A 13,130-nucleotide genomic window follows, 5' to 3' on the forward strand; every position below is an offset into this window, starting at 1 on the left:
TCTGGCTACATTTTTTGATCCTTTCATAAAAGCATAATAAAACCAAAGAAACATGCTTTTTACCTGTGACATACTTTAATACGCATATTATAAGTACAGAATGGGCAATGGTCTTCTGTACATTTTAGTAATGAAAAAGCAGCAGGTTGTCATATTTGACCTTTAGTGATGGCCTCCATTCTTCTTTGGGGGAAACAGTGTATACTCAATGCCAAGAGCAACCACGAAAGCTGCAAATCCCCACTTGAGTCCTCTAGTAAAGATTTCCATTAAGGTGACAGGTTTTGCATAGCCACCCATATACCTCCAGACTTCATTACTAAAAGAGAAATAAAACCAAAAGAATAGAACAGGATCAGTGGAGCCACTGTGATAAATATAACAGAATATCTTTGTCTGGAAAAAAAATCTTGATTCAACTTAGATATGCATTGAGACTGTAACATTTCTATCATTTAAGTATTGAGGTAACTGAAGTTAATGACATCAACTCTAAGCTGCTACACATATTAATCTACATGAGGTACAAATAACATCAACAAACAACACAATTCTAGTATGAGACTCATCTCCCCAAACTTGTTGCATATTTTCACTCTGAATCAAAATCAACCCACTGAGTTGTAAGGGATAGAGTAACTACAAAGACTAGTCACTGTGCTATACAACCTCTAGGATAATTAAATCTTGAAGGGTAAGTTTTTCCAGACATAGAAAACATCCCAGTGTGGAGACACTTCATTATACAACACGATGCTTAACTATGTTAGGCAAAGTCAGAAAAGTCTACTAAAACTGATTTTATACAGATGAAAATAAGTTCTGCTAAAAAGTTAGAATATTTACAAAGCTGACCCTCTTGTCTCACTGTTCTTAATGCATTGTTATTGTAATGTTAGTCACTGCTGTGACTGACTACAGCCAACCACTAGATTATGCTGTGTAGTTCAACCAGCATAATCTACAGAAATCTATAGAAAAGAAACAGTCTCTAAGGACACCAAGTCTTTAAGAAAAAGGAAAAAAACCCACATTTACATAGACACAAACAAAATCAGAACCATAATTTTGGTGGGAGATAGAGATTTTAACAAGGGGGTCAAGTATTTATGTTCACAGATCGTATTCTCTTGGGCAAATGGTTTCTGTGACTCAGGATGAAAGAATATTGGCATGGTGGAGTGTTTTCTAGTTGCTGTTACAGGATACTTATTGAAAAAGATGTAGGTTTCCAAATATGACATCTTTCACACAGCTTATTCCATATGTACATTAATGTACATTTGCTACAGAGATGGAAAAAAGTGCCATCAACCCCAAGCTCCTCCAAAGGTTATAGCATGCAAAAAGTTTTAAAGAGATTACTATTATCACTACAAGAAAGTGCTAACAGCTAAAGCCTCTTCTATGAATGCTCCCGGAGAAGTTGCTCATGTAGTTTTTCTTCTTACAGAAGAACTGAATTACACAGCACAAAACATCTACTGTTTTATTCACCAAGATTGAAGAGCACTCAACCAAAATTTTACATAGTTTATGATGGGGGAACGCATATTAAGCATTGTTTTATAGCTGCTTAAATGATCCAGAATTGCTCTGGCAGAAAAAGAGGTGGCATTCATTGTAGAACGGGACAACTGAGAGGTAAAAATCTCATCTTCCATGATGTAAGTTTACCTTACCTTCCATGTTACGTTCGTTTCTTAGCAAAATGAAATGCATTGTTGAATCAAATTCCACATTGTGTGTTAATATATTTCTTCTTTTCAAATAAAGGCCTCTTGTTGTTTATGAGCAATCCTATTTCTAGAATGTAAGTTCCACTGACAACATCTGAGCACACAAACTCTGCACTGAAAAAAGATAGTCTTACTCACATGTGCAAAACCTAACATAACTTAAGTGCTTTGGTGGATGAGGCCCTGGTCACTATGCTTGATCTGTATCATCAGGAAACATCACAAAGTACAAGGGTGCCTGTCAAAAATGCAGAGGCTGGTCAAGGTAATGCAGCGTGTGACCTCTGCAAAAGAGGGAAAGACATAACTAAAATTCTAATTTACTTATTGTAGATGAATTTTCACAATTTTTACTAAAGAAGTGTTGTCTGCAATGACAAAATCCAGTTGATGCTACAAGACAACATATCAAGATAATTTTTGAGGCTCTTGCACTTACCGAGCCCATGGATCCCTAAGACCACGTTTAGCCAGCCTTCTCTGGACATCCTCTAGTGGAGTACCCTCCACCTTCCACTGCCTGTAGTCGGGGAGTTCTGTTTGGCCATGGCCACGTTCACTTCCATGCGCCATACCTAAAAGAAAAGATAAGGAGTTTTTAGTTCTCAGGGAGTCCAGCTTATTTTCCACACACAAGGACCAATATCCTGTACAGGAAGAATGGGGAGGTTACAAGAAATCCTACAAAACAGTTTCTGCTTTGTGAACAGTGCACCTTTGTTCAAAGAGCTAAGAGACTGTGTAGCATTTCAGAAGCTGGTGATAAAGAACAGTAAAGCAAACTGTGCTGGACTGTATTATTTCCCATATAGTAACAGTTGACTATTTTGTCTGAAAACCTGCATGGTTGGTTTATTTATTATCAGCAATAGCCACATGACTAAAGGCAAGAGTCTTCATATAAAACCATTTCCAGAGAATTAACAGCAACATTATGTTATTTATGGATTTATTTTCTCCTAATAAAAAGACCATCAATATGGACCTTAAAATACATAGCATAGCATAACACAAACATTGCCCAGGAACATGAAGAAAATCAAACAACGTAGGAGGCTAAGATAATAGTTCATCCAAGTTTGATATCAGAGTGCCTATATACATGTCACATACAAATATTTCAGAATCATAGTTTAAATACTCCACATTGGACTTTTTTTTTTTTTTAATATGTCATTTAAGAAACTGCATTACAAGTTGAGACTTGTAATGACTAGCTTAGTTGAGACTATTTTACTGGCTTGAGAGATATTTTACTAGCTGAGACTTGTAATGATTGTAATGAATGGCTTAGTTGAGACTAGCCAGTAAAATATCCTTATTTGTATATTTAGAATTTGAAAGTGTGATGTGGATTGAGAGGTATCAAACTAACTCCATAATTAGAAAACCCTAGATAGAATATAAAACCAAGTAATTTTAAGTTAGTGACCTATGTGCACATTTATAGAATACTGTTATATTATGGCTTATCCCAGCTCCTTTAAATAACTGGAATCCAAAGACGTCACAGAACTTGAATTACTCAAACAATGTAATTGAATGTACGTACACTAACTTGTCACAGTTCAATTTCAAATTTTAAAAAATGCAGTAGAAGAAGATTCAGATGTAAATATAAAAGAATAGGGCATTACGGTAGACATTAAAATCACAGAATCATAGAATCCTTATCCAATGGTAGCTTGCTACAAGCATTTATGCATATATATCAAATATTAAAACCATGCAGAACTACTAGCTTTAAATCCAGCCATAACAGCATATTAAACACTTAGAAAATGTTCACATTACAACAGAAATCAGATTTTAAATCCCCGCACTCCACCATCTCTTTAGTAATAAGTTTGGTCAAACCTACTTGAAAAGAAAATATAAAAGTAGACTTTTCCAATTAAAGGCAATATTTGTTTTAATAAAGTGGTGCAGATATTATGCACACTAGTTAAAAATGTTAAAAATATTAACATTTAACTGGTTAAAAACTAGTTAAAAATGGCAAGTTTTCCATTTTATAGACTGTAGTATTGTTTAAACTTATTTCGATCTTAGCATAAAAGCAGTAGGGAAGACCAATGTGAGGTATGTAGTTAGGAACTGTTAACTTTCCATTCACATCCTTATTATCCACTGCAGAAAGAAACAAGAAAACAATGACTTAAGTCTTAGACAGCTGAGCTGGCTAACCAAACAAAGAATTAAGAACACTATGTAAGGCTGGGCAGTATTGTTACTGCAGCAGTATGTATTTTGTAGCCCAGAGCGATCCTTCAATCTTCAGTACTGACAGTGAAACTAGCATTTCTCAGGTGCTAATACTAAACTAAGAATTAACTGGTGGCATCAGCTGAAACTTTAGAATAAGAATTTAATGTTGTTGACTCAAAATTTGAACACACACACACCTAACAGAAAAAAAGATGGATAATCAATTAAAGCACCCTGTGATGAAACTATTTTGTTTTCTAGTATAAAGCATATGGACTGGAAGCTGTTAAAAGTCACATTTCTTAAAGCATTGTCAACATTTATACTGTATGAATACTGATCTTGTTTAAACATGGCACCTTTTTTTAAATTCATATTTTGATGTTCCATCTTCTTTAAAAGTAGGCAAGAATTGACTGATTTTGACATTTGCTTAAACAGCTTTTATTTCTTGCAGTCACTAAGAATATTTGAGAATCTTAAGTTCTAAAATGTCAGGATACAAAAGGCATAGTCTTTAAAACTGTGCTACAGATGCAGATACAACTACATTTAGAATTTTGTGTGTTCAAAGATTATGAGGTTTTTAGGGTTGGTAATAGATATTAGCTTGGACAAGCTTACATTCTGTCTCTGTACAATACTATGGCCACTACTTATTCTTCAGAATCTAAAAAGAGCACAATTTTATTCATCTTTATGGAATATATGCTTCATCCTATTTTTTTTTTTACAGTTATCATATGGGAAGAAGACATCTAATTGAGAAGTTTTAGGTGCACAGCTCCAAGCGCATGATAGACTTCACATTTTTTCCTGTGAGTTTTAAAGAAACAAACGTGCAGATTTGTTAAACTAGGAAAAACAACAGCTTGTTTGTATCAAATTACATTAATGTTGTTATACTGAAAGTGCTCTGAAGCCCTGATTTAAGTGACAGATTAAGAGATTTCCAAGGTATAAGTAATTCATTTGATTATCTAAGCAAGTATATTGTAGGCTAGAGTGTTGCTGCCTTGTAAGTTGTCACCACCATTATGCTCATCAAGCAGCTATGTAAGTTTTCTTATATGAAGTAGTATCAGGAAAAAACAAGAAAATACCAGTCCTCATTAGAAAACTGATAAAGGCAGATGGGAACGTGAACATTTTCAGTAAGACCACGAAAGGCTAAAAGAAGATAACATGAATTTCCCATCTTGACACATATCTAGTAGCGAAGAGCTCCTCATTTTCAGGAAAGTTAAAAACACAGCTTCAAAGCCTGTGACTCCTAAAGAACCCTGGCTGTAGGGGCAAGAACGATGGAGCAGAAAATCTTAACGAGAGCTGTACCACAGTCTATTGCTAGCTACCCCCTACCCCCAAAGCAAAACAAAACAAACAAAAACCCTCTCCTACAAATATTTGCCCTTTTCCCAGAAAGCGCTTTCTGGGCACACGCCTAGCCCCCAGCCCCACCGGCACGCCCGAGGGCGGGCAGCGGCGCGGGCCAGTGCCGGTGCCCCCGCGATCCCCGCTGCCGGCCCCCCGGTACCTGCCCGCTCCGTGCCCGGCCGCCAGGACACAGCCACCCGGAAACGGAAGGCAGCGGCTGGTACCGGTGCTGCAGAAGCCGGGGCCGGCCGCAAGAGTTCCGCGCGCTTCCCGTTCCGTTCAGTTCAGTTCCTGCCGGGCGAGAGGAGGGGGAAGCACGCGGCCAATCAGCGCGGGGCTTGTTGGGAGCGGAAGCGGCCCAATGGGCGGGCGCGTTGTTGAGTTGCGGGGTCGGTAGCGGCTGGAGGAGAGGTGAGGGAGCGGTGGGGCTGTTCTGCTCTGCTTGGGACCGGAGCTGTTGGGTGGCGGTGGGTGGGGCCTCGGCCGGGCCGGTACCGAGCGCCCCCTTCCCTTTCTCTCCTACGTTGCCCGTCAGCTGGTGCCGGCGCCCCGGCAGGGACGGAAGCGCGCAGGAGCTGCGAGTGCGCGAACCGTCCCTGCCGCCGCCGCTTTCTGAGGGGAGTGGGGCCGCCCCTGCCTCCTCCCGCAGGGCACCGCGCTTATGTAAGCCCCGGGCCAGCGCGCCCCCCACCCGGCCGCTGCCCGCTCTCGGGGCTCTGCTCGTCGCGGGCAGGAGCTGGGGGATTGCTGGGGGTGCTCGTGAGTGCTCGTGAGCCCGCCCGGTGCCTGCCGCTGGATGCGTCCTAAAAGGGCATCGCTGTTTGTTTCCGTAGGAGAAGCGTGGAGGCTGCCTGAAATTCTGGAACTGCGCTGAAAGGTAACTGGAAGTTAAGGGTTTTCTTGAGACCTGCGTTTCCATTGAGGTTACTGTTTCGTTACATCCAGTGACTGTTCCTGGAGAGCTCGGAGTTTGGCGTGCTGTGGCTATATAATTATGAAGTGTTGATTGCGTGACTATCTGAATAATTTTTTTTTTTTTATGTATGCTTCGAGGTTGAGTACATTGTGCCCTTTATCTGGAAAGAAACTGATAAAGACAACCACTCAGTCACTGACTTACAAAGGCTTACACCATCTCTGTATTCTAGATACTACTATAATGTTACTTATTTATAGCATAACAGAAATGCCAGGATACTGATTTTTGACACGCTTATAAGAATCAGAATAAACCGTGTTTTATAACATGGTATTGACAGAATTTTAGGACAGACTGCAGGTTTGATTTTTGTTTTTAGTATCTGATGAAAAGATGTTTCTGGGTTTCATTTTTTTTATGGGAATATTGGGAGAGCACGAGAAGGGTTCCAGGAAGAATGCCATTATCGTGTTATTAACAGTGAAACTGTTCTAAATACTGTGCCATCTGTTTAATCCAGACTGCCTCTGTCTGGTTTCAGCACTGAATGTTTTTCCCTGGGAGGTAAAGTCTGCAAGATACAATGTCAGAGTGAGAGGAGATGTGTTTGTTTTTTTATAACGTGTTGGAGGATGGAACTGGGGAAGGATTCTTTATCTGTTGGGTATCAGGGAGTTAAATCTCCATCACATGGACAATGATCTGTCTGATACCTGTGAAGTATTTCTCCTTTCTTGTAGTGGCAGAAAGCTACCGGCTATGTGCTTAGCATCTAGTGTTGCTGTGGAATGTTGATATTTTCCTCTGAAATATTTTTCAGTGATCTGTAAACACGTTAGATACCAAACAAAATAGTTTTCTTTTTGATGGAAAAAGGTAAGGTCGTGGCCTTGTGTTTTGTTTTGTTTGCTTGTTTTGTTTTTCATAGTGTATTTAAGTATGGCTTGATGATTTATCCATGAAGCCATACTTTACTGATATTGCCGAGCCTATCAGCTTCTACATTCAGTACTGATCACAGCGGATTGACTTTGTGTGACTCATTGTAGTCAAACAGAATTATAGGGGCGGAGTACACTCTGCAAGATTCACCTTCAAATACACTGCAAATTTCAGGGTTGAACAAGGTTTTGGTATCTGTTTCCCCCCACCCAAGTACATAAAACCTCTTGATAGGACTAACTTTGTGCAGTTTATTGATTTGCTCTAGAGTGAGATTGCTTAATGTCTTGCTTCCTAAATTTCCTTTTCTTGCAGTATGTGCTGTACTCTTTCTTTCCAAAATAAAAGACTGCAGATATGGGGGATGTGATGTTTTGGGGATATAGGAAGCTTTCTGAAGCTGTATCTTCACCAAATAAGTGAGTTTAGATAATTTTAAGGGACCTCAGTGTCTTGTTATAGCCTGTTTTTGGGAAGTAAACTTCAATTGTTAGGGCTGGAACTATAGTGTAGACAAGGAGTTAACATAAAGAAGAGAAATTTTTGTCTTATGTAGAACATACTGGATATCCTTTAGGAAGAGAAGGTCATTGGGATTCTGTGTACAAATAATCAGTACTTGTTATGGTTAATTCAGTTGCTTTTTTTTTTTTTGCTACTGTTCATGGTGGTGATAATTTCTGAAAATAAAGTGTTCTAGGATACAGTTACATTAGTGTCTATCCAGCCACCCTAGTTGTGATTAGCTGGAGTTCCTGCTTATGTTAGTAGGTTAGGGGAAGGTGGCAAGGCTTTCTTGATGGCTTTCAGAAGCCTGTGTTTCCAGAACTTTTTGTTGATGTATGTTCTAGATTAACAGATTCATTGTTGGTACTATTCTTCTCTGCCTGTGCACACTAACATTCTCCTTATCAGTGATTTGTACTGAGTGGTATGCTCTTCCAGATTAGTTTCTGGAGTAGAGAGCTGCATGACAGACAGTGACTTGAATTTTTTTCAACTTTGACATGACAAGAGGTGTGTTTTGTTTTTTTTCCACTTAATGTATTAATACATACTTGAATTGCTTAAAACTAAGTACTACGTATTTTTCTCCTGAAATTGCATGTTACTTTCTTAGGCTCTATGTTGGTTATTTATACTTCACCGGAAGCCTGTTGTTATTCAAATAAAATTGTCATTCCTGCTTTAATTGCTGTAATGATGAAAAAGGTTTTTCCTTAGTCCACCTTGGTTTCTTTAGATGTTTTTTTTTTTTTTTTTTAAAAAAAAAAAAGGCTATGAAAGGCGGGAAAGTAAGTTACCTTCTCAGGCTGCAGTAGAGCTAAATATTTCATGGATTGTATTATAATGTCAAACCACTGTTTCACTCGTCTTTAGGAGGAGTGATGTGCTCTTGCAACACTGTTAGTTTCTCTCTGTATTTTGGCAATCCAGAGATCATTCTTCACAGGAACAACTGTACTGGATTAATCTGCTATCCTATCTTGAAGTCTAAAGCTCTTGGATCCTGGTATGTGACAAGACCATTGTTTCAATCCTGCTTGTTCCCCAGGGCTAAGCAGTAGTTGACAGCAGATGCTCTATTCTTATTCTTTTTTTTATAGGCAAGTGTATCAGGTTACTTCTTAGGTCAGCTCTCTCAGTGGGGATAATGTTTTGTGTAGCTTTTTCTTCCATGAATGTACCTAATTTTTTAAAACTCTTGAGCCTGTGTATGGTTTTTGAATCAACAAGCATCACCATATATCTTGTATTGTGTGAATAACTCATTCCTCTGTTCTGTTTTGAACCTGTTATCTGAGAACTTCATATGATACCCCTGTTTTCTGTAGTAGGAGGGACGGAATTGTTTGGCTATTTCCCAAACAGTTTGATATGAGTTTAGAATCTTTAAAATCAAGCTAATATGTTCAGTCAATACTTGCCTGGGCAGGAAAAGAATTTTAGCTTTCATTTTTTCATTTTCTTTCTTTGTTCCTTTGTGTAAAGATATAAACTAATATCTGGCAGTGAAGCTGAAGGCTTCCTCAGCTGACTCCCAGCGAAGGCCATCTTTGCCATAGGAATTACCATTTCGGAAGAAGTCCTGTGACTCCTGGGGAGAAAGCGATCTAACCAGACAGAGACAGTCATCAATCGTAGGTTTTGACTTGCTACTTCAGTCAGGTATTTTCATTTACAAATGGTATAGTTACAAGAAGTAATTTTTATTTAATGCTGTCTTTAGCTGTGCTTCCTTTGCAGTTGTTACCTTGTAGTAGATAAAATTTCATGCAGAATTTTGTTCAAGCAAACATTAACTTCTGAGTTGCATAATTTGCTCAGACGCTTCATGTAGGCTCTAAAGGTAACTGTAAAATAGTGATGATGACTTTAGGAAATATTTGTAGGTGTTATGCATTATCTGACTAATCTTATTTTTCCTGAACCTTTCTTTTGCTGTCTTTTTTTTTTTTTTTTTTTGGCAGAAACCAAGATTCTTAAATAATGGAATCACTGGAGGGTTGAGGTTGGAAGGGACCTCTGGAGATCATGCAGTTCAACTCCTTTGTTCAAAGCAGGGCCTACTAGGGCAGGTTCCTCAGGACGTTGTCCCCTCAGTTTTTGAATATCTCCAAAGGCAGAGACTCCACAGGCTCTTTGGGTAACCTCTTCTAGTGTTTAAACCACCTCACTTTGAATAAGTTTTTCTTACGTTTAAATGGATTTTCTTATATTTCAGTATATGTGCAGATAGATGCAAATATTTTGAGTGTGAAAGTGTTCTTAGTTTGTGCTTGTATCACTAAATGAAGGTAACCTAGTTAGTTGGTTGAACTTTTCTCTCTACCTTTTCTTGGGTAATTCATGCTTTTATTAACAAGACAAATAATTTGAAATGTGTTTTTTTTTTTTTTTTTTTTTAACTTCAATCACGGAACATACATATGTGAGTGATTCTTTTTCCCCCCCTATAGGATTCTGACCTTAGTCCTTAAATTTGAAGCATGAGGTCAAGAGGTAGAGGGGCACTTCTGATGAAATAGAATGTTGTTATATAGTAAAACCAAATTCTCTATTGCCAGCACCACAGAGAAGAAAATGTATAAACATAGATCAGGATCGGGTGCTGGGCAAAATAATACACAGTCTGCAAACTGTTCCAACACATGCTGCAAGTTATCAATAATTAATAAAAGTTTTGTATTATAAGGAGAATTACAGTGTGGCCATTAGCCATTCTTCTGTTAGCATTAAATTTTTTGTCAAATATAAAACACTACACCCAAATTCATTATGTATTCAGTTTTCCTTGGAGCCAAAAAACTTAGAAAAGGTATGTTACAGATGTTTATTGTATGGCATTTATGTTCATATATAGTGTCTTAGGAGTAATAAATTATGTGGTTATGTAACATATTTGTTTAATAAATCATGTATCTACTTTTAAACTAATTTGCATCTTTTTATTTTGTGCCATTGTAGTGTAATCTAGGTATAATGCACTTTTCTGGTATAGTAGGCTGAACTCTGTTACAGTGTTACTCTGCTGCCATGAGATATCCTTTTCCTCTAAAGTCCTGTATTTCTCATCTAGATTCTATTTGAAAATGCTTTGGGGAATAAAACTGACTTAGTTACCTACTTCAATAGAAATTTAACTAGGAGTCACAATTTGGGTGATTTGTAAAAGAACGGTCATTGTCAAGTCACCTTTTTGTTTTTTCTTTGATTTCTGCTCTGCAGGCAGTCTGGCTTGCTCCTGTTGGCCACTGCTTATGTCAGTTCTGTTGCTTTGACCTCTTAGTATTATTCTGTAAAGCAATATGTATACTATGGTTCGAAAGTATTAGTTTACTTTTGATTGGAATATAGAGAACCAGAGATATTTGGAAGATTGCACTGGGTAGTGAACTAAAATGTCTATTGCAAAGTGTTGAACTTTATTTTTCTCCCAGTATGGAATATTGGGAATTGCCAAATTCCCTGGCTACATAATGCTGTTCAGCACAAGACCTGATGGAGGTTGATGGAGCAGTTGAAACCTGTTACAGCTCTCTTCCAAGAATTTGTTCTTTCTGCATGGTTTGGGGGTTCTTTCTGCAGGACAGAGTACTTACACAATATAGAGTTAGATAATAACTGATTAGAGTTAGAAAATAACTGATTTTTGCAGTCCAGAAATGCTAAGTCTATGTTCTTGTGTGTAATCTGAGTAATTTAGCTAACTTTATTATATTTTTTATTTTACTGTGTGTTGTTGTTTAACCCAGCTGGCAGCCAAACACCACACAGCTGTTTGCTCACCCTCCCCCCTCCCTCTCTGGGATGGGGGAGAGAAATGGGAAAGTGAAGCCTGTGGGTTGAGATAAAGACAGTTTATTAAGACAGGAAAATAATAACAATAATAATAATAGTACTACTACTAATAATGTGTACGAAACAAGTGATGCACAATGCAATTGCTCACCACCCGTTGACCGATGCCCAGCCTATCCCCGAGCAGCCAGCCCCCCCACCCTGGCTAGCCACCCCTATATATTGTTCAGCATGACGTCAGATGGTATGGAATACCCCTTTGGCCAGTTTGGGTCAGCTGTCCTGGGTCTGTCCCCTCCCAGCTCCTGCTGCACCCCTAGCCTGCCCGCTGGCAGGACAGAGTGAGAAGCTGAAAAGTCCTTGGCTTGGTGTAAGCACTGCTCTGCAACATTTAAAACATCAGCATATTATCAGCGCTGTTCTCATCCTAATCCAAAACATAGCACCCTACCAGCTACTAGGAGGAAAATTAACTCTGTCCTAACTGAAACCAGGACACTGTGATTCTTCAGTAAACTGAAAAGGTTAGGTCTTCTTTATTGGTGTCTACATTCTGTGTGGTTTGTGAGTTCTTTAAATAGTTATATGTTACTGTTCCACTGAAGTATCTTTAAGTGAGATGTATGATATGGACATTTGTACAGGCTGTATGACTAGTTTGCTGATTCATACAGGGCAGTGCTGGTACTTTGGGGATTATTTTTTTTTCTCTTCCCATTCTCTCTATTTAGTAGATGTATTTGGGGTTGTCTTCCCTTCTGCCCTGCCTTGGCATATATTAGAGGTGAGGGGAACTAGCCTATATCTGGAAAGAGTGAAAGAAATTTATTTCCTTTTTGTTCAGATGGGTTGGCATGTGCGTACTGTTTCTGAGAGTTCTGGTATCTGTTTCTTCTTTCTGTCTCCTTCAGTTTTGAGAATACCCTGAGCTTTAGAAGAGGCTGGAGACCAGCCCCTCTGCATGTTTGCCTCTGTTCTGATTTGGAATAGGGCCACAAGGTAGAAAATTTGATTTAGAAAGTATATAGTATAACAGTAATAGTATAAGGGTAAGGGGAGGGTATGTTAGTATATTTTCAAACTCAATATTCTAATAACAGCAATGAGATAGACAGATGGTTGGTAAAAATCCATTTACTTCAATGAAATTACACGAGAAGCAATTGAGGAATCTGTTAAGTAGTAATAATGTGCCTTTTTACATAGAAATGTAAAGCATGCTGATGAAGGATTTATTCTAAGAAAAGCTTCTATTCCTCTGTATGGGTAACCAGTGGAGAACTTTCCATTGCTTTTTTTAAAGACATTCAGTTGAGCCAGAACAGCATGAGCTAAACATGGACACAGGAGACCAAGGGGAGTTTAGATCTGGAATGGAAAAATGACTAGTTCCTTATGTGCGTGGAGTTTTTTTTTTTTTTTTTTTTAAGCTGTTTGCGTCTTGTTCTTGGCATAGAGCAGGTCTTAGTCAAAATTACCAGGCTTCAAAAGTTTCTTTTAGATTGCTAATTATGTGCCCATTCTATTTCATAATTGTAAGAGAGAAACCATGATATGTGGTGGTAACTTGATCTTGTCAATGTTGCATCTGTGCATTAGTTTCAGGTAGTAAGATCCTTAAGTTTCTGGAATTTATTAAACTA

General features: G+C 38.4%; 2 protein-coding genes across 12 annotated transcripts in view; one reads left to right on the forward strand and one right to left on the reverse strand.

The window, feature by feature from the left end:
* Positions 1-56: 56 nt before the first annotated feature.
* NDUFB3 (NADH:ubiquinone oxidoreductase subunit B3) lies at positions 57-5,626 on the reverse strand. 2 transcript variants are annotated; one of them, XM_035537124.2, is made up of 3 exons: positions 5,485-5,626; positions 2,179-2,314; positions 57-319 (listed from the first exon to the last, which is right to left on the reverse strand). In XM_035537124.2, the coding sequence occupies exons 2-3, from the start codon at positions 2,310-2,312 to the stop codon at positions 163-165; spliced, it is 291 nt and encodes a 96-aa protein (XP_035393017.1). In that variant the 5' UTR covers positions 2,313-2,314; positions 5,485-5,626; the 3' UTR covers positions 57-162. The 2 variants fall into 2 exon arrangements, with proteins under 2 accessions (XP_035393017.1, XP_050567374.1); XM_050711417.1 differs by having other exon boundaries at positions 5,489-5,610.
* Positions 5,627-5,667: 41 nt separating this feature from the next.
* LOC118243185 (protein FAM126B) overlaps positions 5,668-13,130 on the forward strand; it is a 76,354-nt gene continuing 68,891 nt past the window's right edge. For 2 of the 10 annotated variants that reach the window (XM_050711405.1, XM_050711407.1), the window contains exons 1-4: positions 5,678-5,735; positions 6,158-6,201; positions 9,178-9,354; positions 9,657-9,832. The gene's annotated coding sequence lies outside the window, so the exon portion shown is untranslated. Of the gene's footprint in view, positions 5,736-5,784; positions 5,988-6,157; positions 6,202-8,565; positions 8,699-9,177; positions 9,355-9,656; positions 9,833-13,130 lie in introns of those variants that run through there. The other 8 variants (XM_035537078.2, XM_035537081.2, XM_050711403.1 and 5 more) reach the window with 7 other exon arrangements.

This window comes from Cygnus atratus, chromosome 6 (assembly GCF_013377495.2).
Source record: "Cygnus atratus isolate AKBS03 ecotype Queensland, Australia chromosome 6, CAtr_DNAZoo_HiC_assembly, whole genome shotgun sequence".
In the NCBI taxonomy this organism is placed as follows: Eukaryota; Metazoa; Chordata; class Aves; order Anseriformes; family Anatidae; genus Cygnus; species Cygnus atratus.